Source organism: Dromaius novaehollandiae, chromosome 23 (assembly GCF_036370855.1).
Source record: "Dromaius novaehollandiae isolate bDroNov1 chromosome 23, bDroNov1.hap1, whole genome shotgun sequence".
Lineage (NCBI taxonomy): Eukaryota > Metazoa > Chordata > Aves > Casuariiformes > Dromaiidae > Dromaius > Dromaius novaehollandiae.
In genome coordinates this window covers 7026415-7044976 of record NC_088120.1, presented here as the reverse complement: position 1 = coordinate 7044976, position 18562 = coordinate 7026415, and the positions used below count along the sequence as shown (strand labels likewise).

At 70.8% G+C, this 18562-nt stretch overlaps 2 protein-coding genes across 4 annotated transcripts; one reads left to right on the top strand and one right to left on the bottom strand.

Annotated features, from left to right (window-relative positions):
* Nucleotides 1-8765, bottom strand: FGR (FGR proto-oncogene, Src family tyrosine kinase). Of its 3 annotated transcripts, none has more exons than XM_064524997.1 (13): nt 8711-8765; nt 5567-5627; nt 5207-5453; nt 5026-5128; nt 4704-4802; nt 4487-4590; nt 4256-4405; nt 3746-3910; nt 2429-2608; nt 2179-2255; nt 1906-2059; nt 1205-1336; nt 1-1062 (listed from the first exon to the last, which is right to left on the bottom strand). In XM_064524997.1, exons 3-13 carry the CDS (start codon nt 5439-5441, stop codon nt 854-856), a joined length of 1608 nt encoding a protein of 535 aa, XP_064381067.1. In that variant the 5' UTR covers nt 5442-5453; nt 5567-5627; nt 8711-8765; the 3' UTR covers nt 1-853. The 3 variants fall into 3 exon arrangements, with proteins under 3 accessions (XP_064381067.1, XP_064381069.1, XP_064381068.1); XM_064524998.1 differs by lacking the exon at nt 3746-3910 and adding an exon at nt 3044-3199 and having other exon boundaries at nt 2-1062; nt 8711-8764; XM_064524999.1 differs by lacking the exon at nt 3746-3910 and having other exon boundaries at nt 8711-8763.
* Nucleotides 8766-11402: 2637 nt separating this feature from the next.
* LOC112981180 (digestive cysteine proteinase 1-like) lies at nt 11403-16927 on the top strand. Its single transcript, XM_026096638.2, has 11 exons — nt 11403-11499; nt 12411-12470; nt 12748-12840; nt 13045-13217; nt 13811-14054; nt 14413-14608; nt 14740-14933; nt 15125-15216; nt 15297-15458; nt 16047-16236; nt 16465-16927. The coding sequence occupies exons 1-11, from the start codon at nt 11448-11450 to the stop codon at nt 16650-16652; spliced, it is 1644 nt and encodes a 547-aa protein (XP_025952423.1). The 5' UTR covers nt 11403-11447; the 3' UTR covers nt 16653-16927.
* The last annotated feature ends 1635 nt before the right edge of the window (nt 16928-18562 follow it).

Sequence of the window (18562 nt, the reverse complement as noted above, 5' to 3'; positions counted from 1 at the left end):
GGGCCCAGCGTGGCGTCCCCAGGGCTGCCGGTGGCCCTGACCCCCCCGGACCCCTTGTCCCCCCCCAGTGCAAGCAGTGGTTTATGGCTTTCAGGATTTGGCTCGGCTTTAAGGAGAGGAGATAAAAGGGGGGGGGGACAAGGAAATCCCCCCAAATACAGGGAACCGTGGGAGTGGGACAGCTGCTGGGGTGAGGGGTGTGAAATCTTATAAATTAAAGATTATATGGGGGGGTTTTTTGAGTTATATGGGGGGGTGCGTGGGGTGAGCTTCCCCAGGTCAGTGCCAGGATTTGGGGGGGGGGGGGTTCGAACCTCCCCCCCAGCTGCGCAGAGCTGAGCGGGGGGAGAGGAGCTTAGGGGCTGGCACGGGGGGGGGCACCCTTGGGTGCCCCCAAGGCCTGTGCTGCTGGGGGGCAAGGGGTGTTTGTGGGGGGCTGTTGTGGGATTGCCCCCCCCACTTGTGCTAATGCTACTTAAGGTGCCCTGAGGAAGTGGGGGGGACCCTGGGGTAGGCGTCCCCTCCCCAAAGCCCTCCCACCCCAGCTCGGTCCCCCCCCGGGTGCCGTCGCCCTGGGGGGGGTGGGGGCGAGCGTGGGTCCGTGCCGCGGCAGGGGCCGCTGCTCCAGAGCCGCTTCTCCGGGTAAAAGCTGGGTGCGAAGGCAACGAGAGTGGGCTGCGCTCGGCCGGGGCGGGGGCTCTGCACCCCCCCCCCGAGGTCCTTGTGCAAAGCCCCTCGGGGCACCCCCCAAGCCCCCAGGGAGCATTCGCGGGGGGCAAAGGGAGTAACACCCCCCCCCTCCGGAAAAGGGGAGGATTGTCCACAAGTGCCCCCCCAGGCCGGCCGGGGGGGGTCACTGGTTGTCGCCCGGCTGGTACTGGGGCTCGGTGGCGGTGAAGTAGTCCTCGAGGAAGGCCTGGAGGTACTCGAAGGTGGGCCGCTCCTCGGGCTCCCGCCGCCAGCACTGCACCATGGCGTCGTGCAGCGAGGGCGGGCAGCTGCCCGGGCACTGCATGCGGTACCCGCGCTCCACCTGCTCCAGCACCTCCCGGTTGTTCATCCCTGCGGGCACAGCGGGGAAACTGAGGCACGGAGCCCGGCGATGCCGGCGGCAGCACGGGGAAGGGTCACATCCTGCGCTGCTTGCAGCCCCCCTGCCCAGCCGCCCCCCCGGGGGTGCCCGCCGGCCCGGCGGGGGCCGTACCTGGGTAGGGCACCCGGCCCTTGGTCACCAGCTCCGTCAGGAGGATGCCGAAGGACCAGACGTCCGACTTGATGGTGAACCTGCCGTAGAGCGCGGCCTCCGGCGCCGTCCACTTGATGGGGAACTTAGCGCCTGCGGGGGCGAGGGGGGGCTGGGGGAGCCAAGGCGGGGGCACCCGGTGCCCAGGACACCCAGCACCCAGGGCAGCCTCCACCCGGGACACCCAGCACCCAGGGCAGCCTGCATCTGGGGCACCCAGGACCCTGAACACCCAACATTTGGGGCACCCAGCACCTGAGGCACCCAGCACCCAGGACATCCTATACGTGTGGCACTCAGGGCACCCAGGACACCCAGAGCCCATGGCACCCTGCACCCAGGACACTCAGCAGCTGGGGAACCCTGCACCTGGGGCACCCGGTGCCCAGGACACCCTATACCCAGGGCACCCTGCACCCATGGCACTCAGCACCCTGTGCTCAGGACACCCAGAGCCCAGGGCACCCAGCACCCAGGGCACCCAGCTCTGCGGATACCCCGCACCCAGGGGTCCAGCACCAGGGGTACCCTGCACCCAGGACACCCTATAACGGAGGCACCCAGCCCCTGGGGCACCCAGCACCCCAGATAAGGGACGGGACGCAGCTCGGGGGGGCCGGGGCAGCGGTCCCCAAGGCGGAGGGGTGCCCAGGCCGGCTCACCCTGGCGCGCCGTGTACTCGTTGTCCTCGATGAGGCGCGCGAGGCCGAAGTCGGCGATCTTGCACACCAGGTTGTCGCCCACGAGGATGTTGGCGGCGCGCAGGTCCCGGTGGATGTAGTTCATCCTCTCGATGTAGGCCATGCCCGCGGCGATCTGGGCGAGGGGCACGCCGTGAGCACCCCCTGCCCGCGGCGGGGTCCCCATCCCCGCGGCCCGGCGAGGATGGGGAGCCCATGGGGGGGTCCCACTCCCCGTGCCGGCCCCCCCGGTACCTGGGCAGCCATGTCCACCAGCTGGGGCAGCTTCAGGTATCGGCCGTCCCCGTCCTTTAGGAAATCCAGCAAGCTGCCTGGGGGCAGAGGGTGCCAGTCACAGTGCCCACGCGCCAGCCGTGCCCACCCAAGGGTGCCCCCCCCTGCAGACCCCCAGCCTTGGGGTCGGGTCCCTGCCTGTCCCCGCTGGCAGGGTGACAGCTTGCAAAAGAGCAGGGGGCAGGAGAAGCGTCCCGCGGCCCCCGCTCACCCTGGCTCATGAACTCGGTGACGATGTAGATGGGCTCCTCCGACACCACGGCGTAGAGCTGCACCAGCTTGTCGTGCCGCAGCCGCTTCATGATCTGCGCCTCCTCCAGGAAGGCCTCGGGCGACATGGTGCCCGGCTTCAGCGTCTTCACCGCCACCTTGGTGGTGCCGTTCCACGTGCCTGGCCCGGGGGACGCAGGGTCACGCCGAGCCCAAGGGCCACCCGGCCCGCCTGGCCCCGGCAGGGCTGGGATGGAGGGATGCATGGATGGAGGGATGCATGGATGGAGGCATGGACGGAGGGATGCATGGATGGAGGGATGCATGGATGGAAGGACGGCGGGATGCTGCATGCTTGCATGGAGGGATGCATTGATGGAGGAGCAAGGAAATCAGGGCAGGGAAGGGGCACGATACCACCCCAGGACAAGGAGTCCCCCTCACCCCATGCCATGGGCACCCGTGGGCTCGTCTCCCGTCACCAGCCTTACCCTGTTCCCAGTCCCTCTGCGGGGGCCTGTGCCCGGCTGTCGTCTGCCCCGGCACCCCGCGGTGCCGCCGGTCGGGGAACGCTCGTGCCACCCCGCGCCCCCCCGGCCGGCTGGGCCAGCCTTACCCATCCACACGTCTCCGAAACATCCCATGCCGAGTTTCGTGTCGAGGCTGATGGACGCGCGCGCTATCTCCCAGGCGTCCTTAGCTAATCCCAGGGTCTGGGGCTTCAGAGCGGGGCACGCGTGGGTTAGCAGATGGCACAGCCCATCGTTATACTCTGCAAGGGGGGGCACGGAGGCAGGAGCGCCGGATGGGATGAATGCGGCATGCACGCGGAGCGGAGGCAGGACGGGGCGGAGGAGGAAGAGCAAGGCGAGGAAGGGACCCCCCCAGGCCTGGTGCTGTCTCCTGCTCATGGTCTCATCAGAAATGTGGGGCTGCCTGCCCACGCAGTGAAGGTGCAGGGCACCCTGGGTGCTAGGGGGTCCCACGGCCCCCTCCAGTGCCACGTGAAGGGGGGCTGATGCTGGGCAGCTCCGGAGCAGACGGGCCGTTTGCACAGGGCAGATGCTGCATCCAAGGGCGGCATCTCTTGCCCGTGGCAGGCTGGAGGGGGCCAAATTTAGACCGAATTTAGAGGCGGCGGGGGCAAAGCGATGCCCCCCTCCGCTTGCAAAGAGCGAGGACCAAACACGGCCCACGCGGCCCCAGTCGCGGGGCTGAGACCGGCGCGCTCGTGTCGCTCCGGCGGGCACCAGGCCTGGGTGGGGGCTCCGCCGGCGCCCGCCCCGCCGCCCGCCCCGGCCTGCCCGCCGGGTCCTACCCATCCACACTTCCCCGAACTGCCCGTTGCCCAGCTTCTTGAGGAGCTGCAGCGACTCGCGGGGGATCTCCCACACGTCCTTGGTCTTGACCGAGAGGTCGGCCAGCCTGGGCGTTCCCTTGTGGCACGGCACGGCCAGGCGGCAGCACAGCCCCGCCGCGCGCTCTGCGGGGGGACGCCGGTGAGCCGTGGCCGGGCCCCCCCCCGGACCCCCCACCCAGGATGCCCCTGCGGCCGGCTGGCGGGGTGCTTGGGGTGCAGCCGACCCCAAAACCACGTCGAAAAGGGGTGCACCCCCCCCACCGCTTTGAGCTGCTGGGACCCCCGCGGGCCGATTTACCTTCTCCGGTGGCACCATGGTGGAGGGTGGCCCCCCCCGGCGATGCCAGCACCAGGACACACTCTTCCTTCTCCAGTTCCACCCAGTTCAACCCAGTTAACCCAGCCAGGGCGGTGCATCCCCAGCCACCCCCGGGGTGCTCCCCAGCACCCCCCCGCGCCCCCCCGTACCGATGTAGTGCTGCACCAGCTGCTGCACGGTGTCGAACTGGGCGCGCGTGGTGATGTAGTAGCCGCCGTTGTCCAGCTTGCGGATCTTATAGTGCTTGACGTGGTCGCCCTTGGCCTCGTCCCAGTCGCGGATGGAGAGCGAGTAGGCGCCTGGTGGGGCCGCAGGTCAGGGGGGGCCGGTGGCGGCCGGGGGGGCCGGCGGTGCAGCCCCGCGTGCCCATGCGCCCGTACCTTTCGTGGTCTCGCTCTCGCGGATGAGGAAGGTGCCGCGGCCGTTGCCGTGGGCCAGGAGCTGCCGCTCGGCGTCCTTGCGCCCCATCTTCCCGAAGTACCACCTGCCGCGGTGGGGGGTTAGGGACAGCACCCCGCCTCGCCCCGGCCTCGGACGCCTGGGCCCCGGGCTGCTGGGGGGAACGGGCTCCGTGTGCCCCCCACCCCCAGTACTCACTCTTCTGCCTGGATGGAGTCCACGGGGGCTACGTAGTTGCTGGGGATGTAGCCGGCGGTGCCCGAGCTCAGCGACCTGGCCTCCCACCAGTCGCCCTCGCTGCGGAGGAGCAACGGACAGTGAGGAGGACGGACGGACGGACCTGGCCATGCTGCACCTCCCCTCCCGGGAAACAGCCCCCCCAGATGCCTGCCCCCCCCTTTACGCCCCGTCCAGCATGCGATGGGGTGTGCGCTGAGACCGCCCAACTCGTGACACCCATGGATCCCGCTCTCTCTGGGGCACTCGGCCTGGGGGGGCTGGGGGCGGGGGGGATGCTCACGTGTTGTTGATGATGTGGAATTTCTCCCCTTTCTGGAAAGTCAGGTCGTCCTCCGTCCGGGCCTCGTAGTCGTACAGGGCGACGAAGAGCGTCACGCCCCCGCCTGCGGAGGGGAGCACATGAGCGGGGCGTCCCCGTGCCCCCCCCCCCCGCCGCCACGGCCCCCCCGGACCCCGCTGACCTGTGATGCCGCTGCTTCGCCCCGGCAGCGTGCCGGCGGGGTAGAGCCCCGGGGCGGCGAAGGCGGGTGCCGCAGGCACCGCCGCGCCGTGGAAGTTGTTGAAGTCGGGGATGCGGGTGAAGGCGCCGGCGGGCTGCGTGGGGTCGGGGTCGTACTGGGAGGCGGGCGCCGGGGGGGGGCCGCTCTCCGGCTGCCCCTTGCCGGAGCCCTTCTCTTTGCAGTGCACACAGCCCATCCTGGGCACGGCCTGCGGGAGGGAGCGGGCGCGTGTGCTGCAAGGGGGGGCAGCGGGCACGCGCGTGTGCATGCACGGTGTGCACGGTGCACGCTGCCCCCGGCCCCCCCCCCGGCCCCACTCACTGCGACGGCTCCTGGGGTCACTTCAGCTGCTCCATGGCACCGTGGGGAGGAGGAGACGTCCCTGCGGACCCGAGCGAGAGGCGTCAGTGACCGCCCAGCCTGGCCCCCCCCGGTGTCCCCAGCCGGACCCCCGCCCCACGCCGGGGGGGCACTGCTGGGCTCTCCCCGCGCCCAAGGGGGGATCAGCTCCCGTGGCCTGGCAGGGGCCAGGAGATGCTGAGGGGGCAACACCCGGGCTGAAATACCCCTGTTTTGGGCTGAAATACCCCAGTTCTGGGGCTAAAAAGCCCCTGCCATGCCGAGAGGCTGCGTGCTGGCCCCGGAGAGCTGCATGCATGCGGAGCGGCATGTCACCGCGTCACCCGGCCCCGTGCCAGCCCCCGGGCAGGTGGCAGTGCTCCTGCGTGCCCACCACCCCCAAACCCTGGATTTCTCAGCCCGGAGCTGCAGAAAGGAGGGTCGAAGCCTCTCGGGGCGGTGGCAGCCCCGGTTTTGCCGGCGGGCAGCGGTGCCGCCTGTCCCGCCGCCTTTCCACCGCCTCCGAGCCGGGGGTGCCCAAAAAGTTTGCAGCAGACTAGTTGCATCGTCGCGCCTGGAAACGGCACCCGGGCTGCCTGGTCTCCATCCCCCCGCCGAAATAGCCCCCGGCCCCAGCAGCCGGTCAAGCGCAGGTTATTTTGGGCTATCTCGCAGAGAAATCAGAGTCAGAAAAGGTGGTTTGGGGCCTGGTGAGAGGTTTCACACGGGTTTCCCCCGTCATGGTTTCTGATTCCCTTTCCTCCCCCTTGGCGGGGGGTTTCTAAGCACCAAACTTTCGCGCTCCGCCGGCGGAAACGGCCCCGCTCGCTGCCTCCCGCCTCTGCTTTCAACACCAGCCGTTTGGCAAGGCCACGGCCAGCGCAGCCGGGGCAGCGTTGCCAAATCCGGGAAGGTTTGCTCGGGGACTGGGGGTTTTTTTTTGCTGATGAGAAGGAAATATTTCAGCTGACAAACGTCCCTCGTGCCCTCGCCAGCCTTGACCCTTGGGCGTGAAACGCCCACCCCGCCGCGCTCCAAAACTTCCCATTGCGCTGACTTTCTCCAATCCGCCCGTGCGAAACGCAGCAGCCGGAGCCGCGGCAGCAGGCGAGGAGCGTCGGTACGCGAGCGCAAGCCCCGGCACCGCGGTCCCGGCCCCTCGGAGGATGCTGGGGTCGGGATCGAACCCGCGGCCCGGGCAGAGCGGCTCGCGGGGGCCGTGGCAGGGGTGGTGCGCCAGCCCCCTCCGGACGCTGCCCTCTGCACCCGGGCTGAGACCCGGCCAGCTCATCACCCCTGTGCCGTCCCGAGTGGGACGCAGACAGCGACAGTCCCCGTCACTTTTGGTCTTCGCGGCAGCAAACGCCTCCCAGCCCGGCCTCCTGCGGCGGAGGCTCAGGGGGACGAAGGGCTCCAGCGCGGTGGGGATGCCACCAACGCCGTGTGCCTCGGGGATGAGCCGGGGTGGCATCCACCCCCGGGGTTCTCCAGCAGCCCGCTCGGAGACGGGCTCGGAGAGGGGCTCGGAGAGGGGCTCGGAGGGGACCGGGGAGCGCGGGCGGCCGAGGGGCGGCCGTGGAGGAAGTCACATCGGCACCGGCCAGCGCCTTCGCCGCGAGAGGAGGAAGTGGCCGGGGAACGCGACGCGGAGGAAGAGGAGGAGGGGGAGGAGGGTGATGGTCGGCGTCAGGGGGAGCCTCAGGGCTGGCAGGGTCGCAGGCCCTTGAGGACGGAGCAAACGAGGGCGAGAGGCGGCGAACGCGGCGGGGGGACCGGGCAGGGATGGCAGTGGGGCAGGGTGGCCACCCGCTCGCCCCGGCCCCGCGCACCCACGTCCTGCCCGCGTGGCCCCGCTCCCCCACCCACTCCTGTGGCCTCCCCGCAGCAAAGGGGAACCGAGATCGCTGTGCGCCGGTGCCCAAGCAGCTCGCAGGGCTCCCCAGTGCCGCCTCGGCTGCGGGGACCTGCCCTGTCACCCGGATCCCTGCTGCTTCCACGGGGAAACTGAGGCACGAGGCCGCTGCAGGAGCTGGCAGGGGGGGAGAGGACACGTCCCCCAGCTGCGTCCCCATCGCCGGAACCCCGCGGACCCCTCTCGATTCCCACGCGGTCCCCGGGGGGGTGCTGGGCCTCGCCAGCACCCTGGGTCCTGCCTCGGGGTCGGTGACCCGGGGCTGGTGTCCTGCCCCTCGCTGCGTCCCCCGGCAGCTCCCGGCCGCTGCACGCTCGCGGGGGACGGAGCGACAGCCGGCACCGGCAGCGGGATGAGCAACAGGCCTGCAAGAGCCGCGGGAGCATCCACGGCGGGTGGGTTTGCGGTGAGGGGTCCCGGTGCCAGGGCTCGCCAGGGCCTTCGGTGCTGCCGGGGGGCCAGACCCCCCGCGGCGGTGCCACCTGCCCCATGACGGTGCCACCTGCCCCGCGGTGGCCGCCGCCCCGGCCCCCCTGCCCCGCCGCCTCCGCCAGCCCTGCCGCTGGCTGGGAAAGCAGGATTTCCGTTGGAAGAAGAGCAATTCCCGGATCCGAGGGGCTGCAGGGGAGGAGGAAAGGGGCCGAGCGCGGAGCGCAGCCCCGCCAGGGCTCCAAACACAATGTCCCGAGCGCGGCAGGGTGGGGAGGGAATTGTGCAGCGCAGGAAGCGGCGAGTTCCTGTTCCTCCGCGAGGCGCACGGAGGGCTCGGGACGGGGCGGCGGGGGGAGCACCGCGGGCCCCCCCACCCCCCCGCACCCCCAGCCCTTGGGGGGAGGCAGAGCCGCCCCCCCTGCGCCAAGCACCGTGCCGGCGGCCGCACCGCGGGGCCGGGGCGGCAGGTGCCCCCGCGTCGCCGGCTGCACCCGGGGGGCCGCCACCAGCCCCCTCCCCGGCCCGGGGAGCGGAGGCACCGCCGCTCGCCGCAGCCTCCCCACGGCGGAGGCACCGGTCAGCCTCCCCGCCGCCGCGGCCCTGGCGCCTGCTGCCCCCTCCCCAGCTGACCTGCCCTATATGGGGGGCAGAGCATGGGGGTCTCCTGCGCCCCCCCCTTATTGCACAGCCTCCGCGCCCTGCTGCAGCATCACCCCCCATGGTGGCGGGGGGCGAGCAGAGCCCCAGAGCGGCGGCGGCCCCCCCTCCGCGTCCCCTCTTACCGTGAGCCCTGCTGCTGCGGCTCGCATGGAGCCCGGCGCTCGGCCGCGGTGCCGGGGGCCGGGGCTGGCGGGGGGCCGGGCAGGGCGAGGGCGAAGGCGACGGCGCGGGGCGAGCGGCAGCCTGTGCGTGTGCGTGTGCGTGTGTGTGCGTGTGTGTGTGTGTGTGTCTCCCTGTGTCTTCAGCTGCTCTCGCTGCGGAGCGGCGCTTCCCCTCCCCTCGCCCCCCCTTCCTCCCCGCGCTCTCCCGGCAATGCTTCATTGTACCAGCGAGCCGCCGGGGCGGCTGGCGGCTCTCCCGCCGCCGCGGCCCAGGGCCTGCCCTCGCCGCCGGGTGCCCGGCACGGCACCGCGCTGCAAACCGGGGGCCGCGGCCCCGAGAGCGGCCGGACCCGCGGAGCAAACGGGCGGCCGGCCCGGTTCCCGCGTCTCGCCCCTGGAGCGCTCGCCGCTGCCAGCCGGCTCGAGCGGCCGCCGTGGCCATCGGCGACCAGCCCGGGAGCGGCCGCCTCGGCGCGATAAAGCTGCTGCTGGAACGAGCCCGCGATTCAGCATAAATCGCCCCAGGCAGCCCCGGAGAGGGGCGATGCTCCGGGCTGCGGAGCGCCAGCCCCGCGGAGCCCTCCCGGAGCCCCGATGATGGGGTCCCTCCCGGGGGGGGGGCCCTCATGGGGGTCCAGGCCGGGGGGAGCCCTCCCTTGCAGGCCATCCTGGGATGACGGGACCGCTGGGGGCAGAGGACCCCCCTGCATTGCTCCAGGGCAGGCTCGTGCATGCTTTTTGGGTGCCCTGTGCCACCCAGGCTCATCTGCACCAGCGCAGAAAGGGGATGAAGTCATGCCGGTTTCCACTCGGCCTCCTCCCTCGCCGCGGGGGGTGGGGGGGGACCAGGTTCTTGCCACTGCGGATGTGCCGGGCCGGAGGCCTGGAAATAACCTCTGCGGTTTGCACGGAGCTGCAGCTCCGCCGGGGGTCCCGGGCCGTGGGCCGGCAACAGCGAGAGGTTGCTGATATTTTTAACCGCGGAGGCCGTTTCCGGCACGGGGCCCCGCTTCCAAAGGGGACGGGGCGCGGGGCTGCTGCGCCCCGGCGGCGGCCGCTCTGCCGGCTTGGTTTTCGCTTTGCTGGACGGGGGGCCCTCCCGAAGCCTTCCTCCTCCTCCTCCTCCTCCTCCTCCTCACGGCAGTTAGCCGTGTGCTGCAGGGCTGGCGGTGGCGGCCCGTCGCGAGCTTTCCTGTGCGACGGGAGTCTGGCCCGTCGCTTCTGTTCTCATGCAGGGCCAGGACCAGCGGAGGGGCTGTGCCCCCCCGGCACGGCGATGTCCCCCAACCCCCCGTGCCCTGATGCGGCCAACTTGCCCCGGGGATGGGGAATCCCCCTCTAATCCCATCTTTGGGGCTCTCCACGACCTGCCAGGGGACTCAGACACCCCCCCCGGGGACGGGGACAGTGGGGGTGTCCCTGGGAGGGGACATGGCTCAGCGGGGACCACGGCTCCTCGCCAAGATAGTCCCCAGCCACCTGCAGGGCATCGTCCCCTCTCAGCCCAACGGCTCCACCTGGGGCCGCAGGAGCTTTGCAAAGCCCAGCCCAGGCGTTTGCCGCTGGCTTCAGCCCCGGGAAGGGAATTTGGCAGCTTCAGCCCCGGGGAGGGAATTTGGCAGCTTCGCTCCCGGGAGCAGCCGGCTCCAGGGCGGCTGGGCTGAGCAGGGGCGGCCGGTCAGCTGGCTCTGCCCGCTGGGCGAGCACCGCTCTCGGGGCGTCGGGCGCAGGGGGAGGATGCATCCAAGCGGGACAGCCCTCGGGACACCCACGGCTGGGGGGTGGCTGCCCCGTGGTGCTTCGGTTTCCCTCTCCGCGGGCAGCGGGCCTGACCGGCGAGCGGGGGGTGACGGGTCCCACTCCTGGCCCTCTGCCCAGGCCACCGGGTCCGGGGTGGCTCGGCCAGCCGCGAGGCACCTGTGCTTCCCTCTGCCCCGCTCCTGGGACCCGGCTCCTTAATGCCGGCTTGCTTGGAGCTCTGGCCCTCTGCTAGGATGCAGCCTCCCTGCCCATCACCGTGGCGTCAGGGCTGCAAAGGGAGCCACTGCCCCAGCTCTCTGCCAGCTCCTCTGCTCTTTCACGGCACCCCAAATCCCCCCGGGATTGAGCCCACGTGGGGAGGACACGTGCCTGGGGCATCCGTGCCCGTTCCCAGCTGTGCTGGTGCCGCGTGGGGCTGAACAAGACACCCTGCGATGGCTTGTGCGAGGTCCTGTCCTCCACGACGTCTGCGCCCTGGGGACGGGATGGGACGGGTCGGCGGAGCGCTGGGGACCTCGGTCCCTTCGGCAGCGCCGGCCGGTTGCGGAGGCAGCAGGCGGCCTGGGGAGCGGGTGCAAGGAGAGGAGCATTGCGCTGCCGTGCAAGCCGGGGCGCTGCATGGATCCGGCCGCTCTGCACCCCCTTGTGCTGCTCGCGGCTCTTTTGGGGGCATCCCGAGCCCCCCTGCAGCACCCAGCACTGCTCCATCCCTCCGCAGGGACCCCGCTGAGCCATGCTCCCCTTGCCGAGCACCCAAGGGTGCCCCAGCTCCCCACGCACCCTCCGCCGCCGCACCGCACCACATGATGCCGGTTCCTTCCCCTCCTCCGGGGAGGGCCCGGGCCTCTGCATTGGCTCCGCCGGGTTTCTCCGGGGCCGGATCCGGCTTAAAGGCGAGCGCCCTGCCCGGGCGGGCCGGGGCGACGCGGCGGCGAGGATGGGCGTTCTGCGCTGGCTCGCGGCCTGCGCGCTCTGCGCTGCCGTCCGGGGTGAGTGCGTCCCAGCCGCGGGACGTGCCGGGGACGGGGCAGCCTGGGGCACCCCCGAGGGCTTTGCTCCCCCCCGTGCGCGCAGGGCAGATGGGCTGGGGGACGGCTTGGGGCCCCGGTCGGGACCCCCAGCTCTGCCCCCCGGGACGTAAGCGTGGTTGGGAGGGGTGAAACCCCACGGCTGAGCAGTGACGACGGGGCTAAACCCAGCAGGCTCGGCTCGATCGCGCGCACGTAACCAAGCCACTTCCCTGCTCGCACCATCCGCAGGCGGCTGCGGGGCCGGAAGCAGCGGCAGGGCTGGGGGCGGCTGCGGAGGGGCAGGAGGGGACCGGGACCCCCCTGGACCCCCCTTTCTGGGCAGCTATAAAGCGGAGGTGGCAGCGGGGTTGCAGGTCGCTGGCTCCCTTGCTGCTCCCTGCGCCCTGAGTGCTGCCAGCGGGTGCCCCAAGCCAAGCGCCGTGGGTGTCCCTTGGCCACAGAAGGTGCGAGGAGCAGCCCCGGGGGGGTCGGAGGCTGCTGGTGACCCTGGTTTTGGGGGAGAAGCAGTGCCCGGGTGGGGGTCAGTCCCTCCCCACCATGCTGCCTCGCTGGGGGGGTGGGGGGCAGGCGCTGCCGGGTGGCTCCTTCCCGCGGTGCCCAGAGGACGAGGACGCCGGCGGAGGGCGAGCCGCGTTCCCGAGGCAGGGCGTGTTGGCGTGAGGTTGCACAAGCCGGCGCGGGAGGCAGGGATGCCGCCGGCGAGGCGCCACGCGGGACGGAGGCTGTTTTCATCCAAGCCCCCCTGTGCCGTGCACGGCGGCCGCAGAGAACGGGCGCTCTCACTCAAACAGCCCGCGCTCCCCACACCTCCCCGTCTCCCCGCTCGGCTGTGGAGCTTGGACTCATCCCTGCCTTTCTCTGCCTTTCAGGAGGAGACTGCGAGCTCTCCCGCCCGTCCCCTCAGTTCGGCTCCATCTACCACGTCAAAGGTAGCGGTCCTCGGGCCGGGACCGGGTGCTGAGTGCGGCCGGGCCCCCATGGTCCCCGTCGGCAGGGCGGGAGCGGAGGATGCTCAGCGCGGTCCCCGTGCCAAACCAGGGGAGCATCCGCCGCTGGGGGCACGGGCACGTGCTGGTGCCGCCTGTCCTGCCCGCGGGATGCTCCGGGATGGGTTTGCTCGGGGAGTGCGGAGGTGCCACAAGCGCAAGTGGCACCGAGGCCACGGGGACGGTGGCTCGGCTCGGTGACCCGTCTCGCGCCCCGCAGGAGTCATTAACCTGCCCTACGCCGAGATCGAGGAGCCCTTCGAAGCCTGGTACAACCTGACGGGAAACAAGAGCCGGATCCAGTACTACGGGGGTGAGCAGGGTGGCGGGAGCCGTCGGTGCCGGCCCCGTCCTCCCGGCGCCGGGATGAGCCCTGGCCACCGCGGGGGCTCCCTCGGGTGCCGTGCTGGCGCTGCGTCCGGGGTCTCAAGAAAGACCCCCCGAGAGCCGTGCGCGAAGGGTGGCCGGGGGGGAGCCGCGCCACGCTGGGCCTCAGCTCCCCCCCCGGCCGGCGCAGGGCAGGTGATAACCTACCAGTTTGGCTCGGTGAAGCCCTACGGGATGCGGTACAAGATCACGCCGGAGACCACGGAGAAAGAAGTGAACGCCAGGAAATGCTTCCAGCTGCCGGGCTCCGAGGAGGACGTGGTCGAGGCCCAGAGCGTCTTCCCCAGCATGGACGGCTTCAAGGTGAGCCCGGCTCCGACCCGCTGCCGAGAGCATCCCTGGGCCCGGCTGGCTGGAGATGCTCCTCTCCGTCCCCGCTCGCCTCTCCGGGTGCTGGGACAGGCCGATGGGTTCCCCCACACCGGGGACGGGCGCAGGGGGGTCACTGCCCGCCTGGATTGGTGGGAGGCGGCGGAGCCGGGGAGGAGCCGGCTCTCGCCAGGGCCAGACTCACCGCTTCTTTCCCAATCCCGGCAGCCGTGTCGCAACGTGTCGCGGCCCACGCAAACGGCGTGGGCAAGTCCCGGCGCGGCGGCTCGGCTCCCTGCCACCCCGGGGCCCCGTAGGTGCAGCAAGACGTCCCTGAGCAGGACAAGCGCACGCAGGGAGAAAGTTGGGAAATGCACGAAGAGAGCAGCCCTGGAAAAGCCAGATCCCATGGGAGTGGGGTGCAGCCCGCCCTTCCCCGTTGCAGCGTGCCTTGCCCAGCGAGGACGCGTCCCGGGCACCGCGGCCGCCAGCAAGCAGGTCCCCGCGGCGCGGTGCCGAGTGGGGCGAGGACGGGGGTGCGCAGCCGGGGCCGGGGGGCCCCAGCGCTGACGCCCCGGTGCCCCCAGTTTGTGCGGGAGGAGTACCACCGGGGCCGGTACTGCGCCGTGTGGCAGAACGTCACCCGCTGGGCGCAGAAGAAGAACGTGTACACCATGTGGGTGACCAACGCCAGCTGCGGCGTGGCGCCCGTCCGCTACGAGATGCGGGGCTACAACAGCCTCCTGGGCTCCCACTACGACAAGTACGAGATCTCCTACAGCCACTTCGACAACAGCTTCCCCGCCTCCGTCTTCGACCTCCCCGGTAACGGTAAGGAGGGCAGGGGGGCCCCCTCGCTGCGCGTCCCCCCAGCCCTGCTCTTCCCAAGCGACCCAGGACTGCCCAGCATGGGGAAGGGGACTGGGGGTGCGGGGGAGATCCCCAAATCCCGACCGGCTCGGGAGGGCTTTGCAACAGGGCGATACCGGGTCCGTGCGGACTGAGGAGCTCTGCTCCCCTCCCGGGGGTACCGCGCATCCGCAAGGCTCGGGGCGGGCAGGATGGCGCCGGGGGAAGGGGGACAGCCAACCGGGCCATTCGGGTCCCAATCCTGCCCCCGAGGCGATGACGGCACCCGGAGCAGCCGCGGGTCCCGTGGCGCTGACGGCTTGCCCTCCTCGCGTCCCAGAGACGAAGCAGTGCGGGGGCCTGCCGGGGAGCGCGGCGGAGCACCGGGTCCTGGCGAACCCCATGGAGGACTTGGTGGGACGGCACCGGCCCTGGGCCCACGAGGTGTTTCACCACTACAGGAAGCGTTTCGGCCGGCGGTACGGCTCGGCGCGGGAGCTGGAGCACAGGCAGCACGTCTTCGTCCACAACATGAGGTAGGGGCACGCGGACCCCCCCCGCCCTCGGCTCCCCGTCCCCCGGGAGCTTTGCAGCATCGCTTCCCGCGTGGGGCTGGGGCGGGGGGGGGCAGAGCGGGTGCCACCCTCGTGCCCTGGCCCCGCCGCAGGTTCGTGCACTCCAAAAACCGAGCCGCGCTCTCCTACACGCTGGCGCTGAACCACCTGGCCGACCGCACGCCCCAGGAGCTGGCCGTGCTCCGGGGCCGCCGCAGCAGCCGCGCGCCCAACAACGGGCAGCCCTTCCCCGCCGAGCGCTACGCCGGCCTCATCCTGCCCGAGAGCCTCGACTGGCGGCTGTACGGTGCGTGCGGGGCGGGACGCGGCCGGGCTGGGGTGCTGCGGGGCGATGCGAGGCTCTCCCGTGCCCGGCGGGCGGACGTGGCCCCGGTGATGCGCGGATGCTCCTTGTCTGGCTCAGCGCAAAGTCGATCGGGAGCACGGCGAGTGCCCCACGCCTGCCTCAGTTTCCCATTTTCACGCTGTTGACCCCAGGCGCGGTGACGCCCGTGAAGGACCAGGCCGTCTGCGGGTCCTGCTGGAGCTTCGCCACGACGGGCGCCATGGAGGGTGCCCTCTTCCTCAAGGTGCGAGCGGGGCCGGCGCGGGTGGCCGCAGGGCGGGAGGTGCCAGGCTCGGTCCCTGCAGCGTGTCCCCGTCCCCGCAGACCGGCGTGCTGACCCCCCTGTCCCAACAAGTCCTCATCGACTGCTCCTGGGGCTTCGGGAACTACGCGTGTGACGGGGGCGAGGAGTGGCGCGCCTACGAGTGGATCAAGAAACACGGCGGCATCGCGAGCACCGAGTCCTACGGCAGCTACAAGGGGCAGGTGGGGGCAGGCCCGGTCCCTGCCGGGTCCCCAGGCCGGCGCGGCTGGCAGGGATGAGTGTCCTGGCACAGCTCCGAACGGGAGCTGCTAACGGGCTCTGGAGATGGGGAAACTCCCCTCTCTCCGAGGCAGGGAGCTCCCTGCACTTCAAAGCACAGAGCAAAGCCCAGCCCCGAGGCTCAGCCAGGCTGTTTTGTCACTGCTTGCCTCAGTTTCCCTTCTTGCAAAACAGGGGCGAGGCTCCTCCGCCCGTGGGTGCTGCTGCAGCCTCGAGTCCCTCCGTGCCTGGGGCAGACGGAGGGAGCAGGGCTGCCTGGGGTGAAAGACGCGGCTGCTGGGCACAGCTACAGCCCCCAGGACCCGGGCTTTGGGTGCAGAGCAGCCTCCCTGGGCTGTGGGTGGGCAACGCCATGTCCAGGTCCCTGCAGCAACTGGGCAAACGTCCCCACCACGATGGGCTGGGGAGGTTGGAGCAGGGACGCTGAAGCAGCCCCATCCCAAATCGGTCCCCACGCACCCTCCCCAAGCGTGGGGGCGGCGAGGGGTCCTGGGGGCTCCTGGTGACACAACCTCCCCTGGGTGCTGCAGAACGGCTTGTGCCACTACAACCAGTCTGAGATGCTGGGCAAGATCACGGGCTACGTCAACGTCACCTCGGGCAACATCACGGCTGTCAAAGCTGCCATCTACAAGCACGGCCCCGTGGCTGTCAGCATCGACGCCTCGCACAAGACCTTCTCCTTCTATTCCAACGGTGTCTACTACGAGCCCAAGTGCGGTGAGTGGGGTGGGGTGAGGGGCACGCGTGGCCCGTGGTGCCGGGGGCCGTGCCAGGCTGGTGTGACCATCCTCTTTACCTTGCGTGGGGGGAGCTGGGCCACCGGGACACCTGGGCTCCCTCCCTAGCACTGCCCTTGAGCAGCTTGGGAAGGGGTGGGGGACCCAACCAGCAGACAGGGGCATGGGGCTGCCTGCCGTGACAGCTCAGCTCCCTTGTCCTCTCCAGCGAACAAGCCGGGCGAGCTGGACCACGCGGTGCTGGCCGTGGGCTACGGCGTGCTCCAGGGAGAGACCTACTGGCTCGTCAAGAACTCCTGGTCCACGTACTGGGGCAACGACGGCTACATCCTCATGGCCATGAAGGACAACAACTGCGGCGTGGCCACCGAAGCCACCTACCCCATCCTGGCCTGAAGGGCCACCTCACAGCCCTCCTGGGGCGGAGTAGCTCCCCTTGGGGGGAGGATCAAACCCTTTGGGGGACCCAGCAAGGTGGAGGAAGCTGGGGCTGGGGTGGGGAAGGTGGACGGGTGCTGGACAACACAATCTGTCCCTCGTGGGTCGCGGGCCCTGATGCTGCAGCTCCAGCGCTTGACTGGGACACAGCTATGGGCTCGCCGATAAAAACCCTGGAAACACCGTCTTGCTTCTAAAGTGGGGGGGGAAAGGAGTAAATGGTTTTTCACCCAGCTCTGCTCTCTCTGCATGAGGAAAATTCTCCTCCAGGGCCCCCCCAAGCTTCAGGCTCTTGTGCTGATGCCACTCGTGGGGTGGTGGGCAGGATGCTTGGGGACTGGGCGACCCTCGGTCTCTGTGAGCAGCTACTTGCTGGGGGCTGCTGGTGAAGGCCGAGGCTTTCCCAGCTCTGTCTCCCGAGGTGGAGCAAAAACAGCCCCAGGAAATTCTGCTGAGGAGGGAAATTCCTGGCGCCGGGTGGGGACGGCATCCAACCTCTGCCCCGCTGCCTGGCCCCGTGTTGTGGCTACGGGAGGGGACGTCACCTGCGGGGCTGGGGACACCGCGAGCTGGGCTCGCCTTTGGCCCCGTTGCTCCACGGGGCCCCTCGCCTCCGCCACCCCCGGCGGGGGAAAGCCTGCTTTACGCGGCAGCGAGGTGGAGGCCAGGCAGCCCGTGTCTCTGCTCTAACCCTGCTTGTCTTATCTTTGGTGGCACGTCCTCAGCGCAGGAAGCTTTGGGCAACGCGTGCGGCATCTTGCACAACCCAAGCCCCTGTGCGGGAGTGCTGTGACGGCAGCGGTCCCCGGGGAGGTGCTGCAGCCTGCGCGGGCGCATCCGTCCCGGCCCGGCTCGTCCCGGCCCCGCGCGCACCCGGCCCCGCGCAGCCCTTATCGGCTTGTTTGGGGCTCCCGGGAACGGCCTGCCTCGGGCGGCCCCGCCGCCGCTCGCCGTCACCTTGGGCCGGGGACCAGCTGGACGCGGAGCAAGTGGGGTGGGTGAAGGCCACTGCGTGGTCGTGACAGCGCTCTTCCCCTCGCCGTGTCTCTCATCCTCGTAGCTCCTTGCATCTGAGCCGTGTCTCTCCTCTTTTTCCAACGGAAAGACCCTAAGTGCAGCCCTGGGCTCAGCCCGTTAGCAACCCGAAGGATGCAGGGATGCAAACGGCCCCATGTCTTGCTGCAGCTGCACGGCCACGTCTTGCCTCTGCTGCAGCAGGGCAGGGAGCACCCGGAGGGGCTTTGACCTGCACCCTGGGTGCGGCACCTTCCTGGGGGGTTGGTGGGGTCTTGCTGGACCCTCCTCTCCCCATGCTGCTGCAAATGCTCCCCCTGCACGCAGTGTACCGCTGCCAGCAGAGCAGGGACACCCCCAGCACCCGCTGCTGGCAGAGCAGGGACACCCCCAGCACCCACCACCAGCAGAGCGGGGACACCCCCAGGGCCCACCGCCAGCAGAGCAGGGACACCCCCAGGGCCCACTACCAGCAGAGTGGGGACACCCCCAGGGCCCACCGCCAGCAGAGCAGGGACACCCCCAGGGCCCACTACCAGCAGAGTGGGGACACCCCCAGGGCCCACTGCCAGCAGAGCAGGGACACCCCCAGCACCCACCACCAGCAGAGCGGGGACACCCCCAGGGCCCACCGCCAGCAGAGCGGGGACACCCCCAGCACCCGCTGCCGGCAGAGCAGGGACACCCCCAGCACCCACTGCCAGCAGAGAGGGGACACCCCCAGGGCCCACTGTTGGCAGAGCGGGGACACCCCCAGCACCCACTGTTGGCAGAGCGGGGACACCCCCAGGGACCATCGCCAGCAGAGCAGGGACACCCCCAGCACCCATCGCTGGCCCCAAAGGTGCCCATGG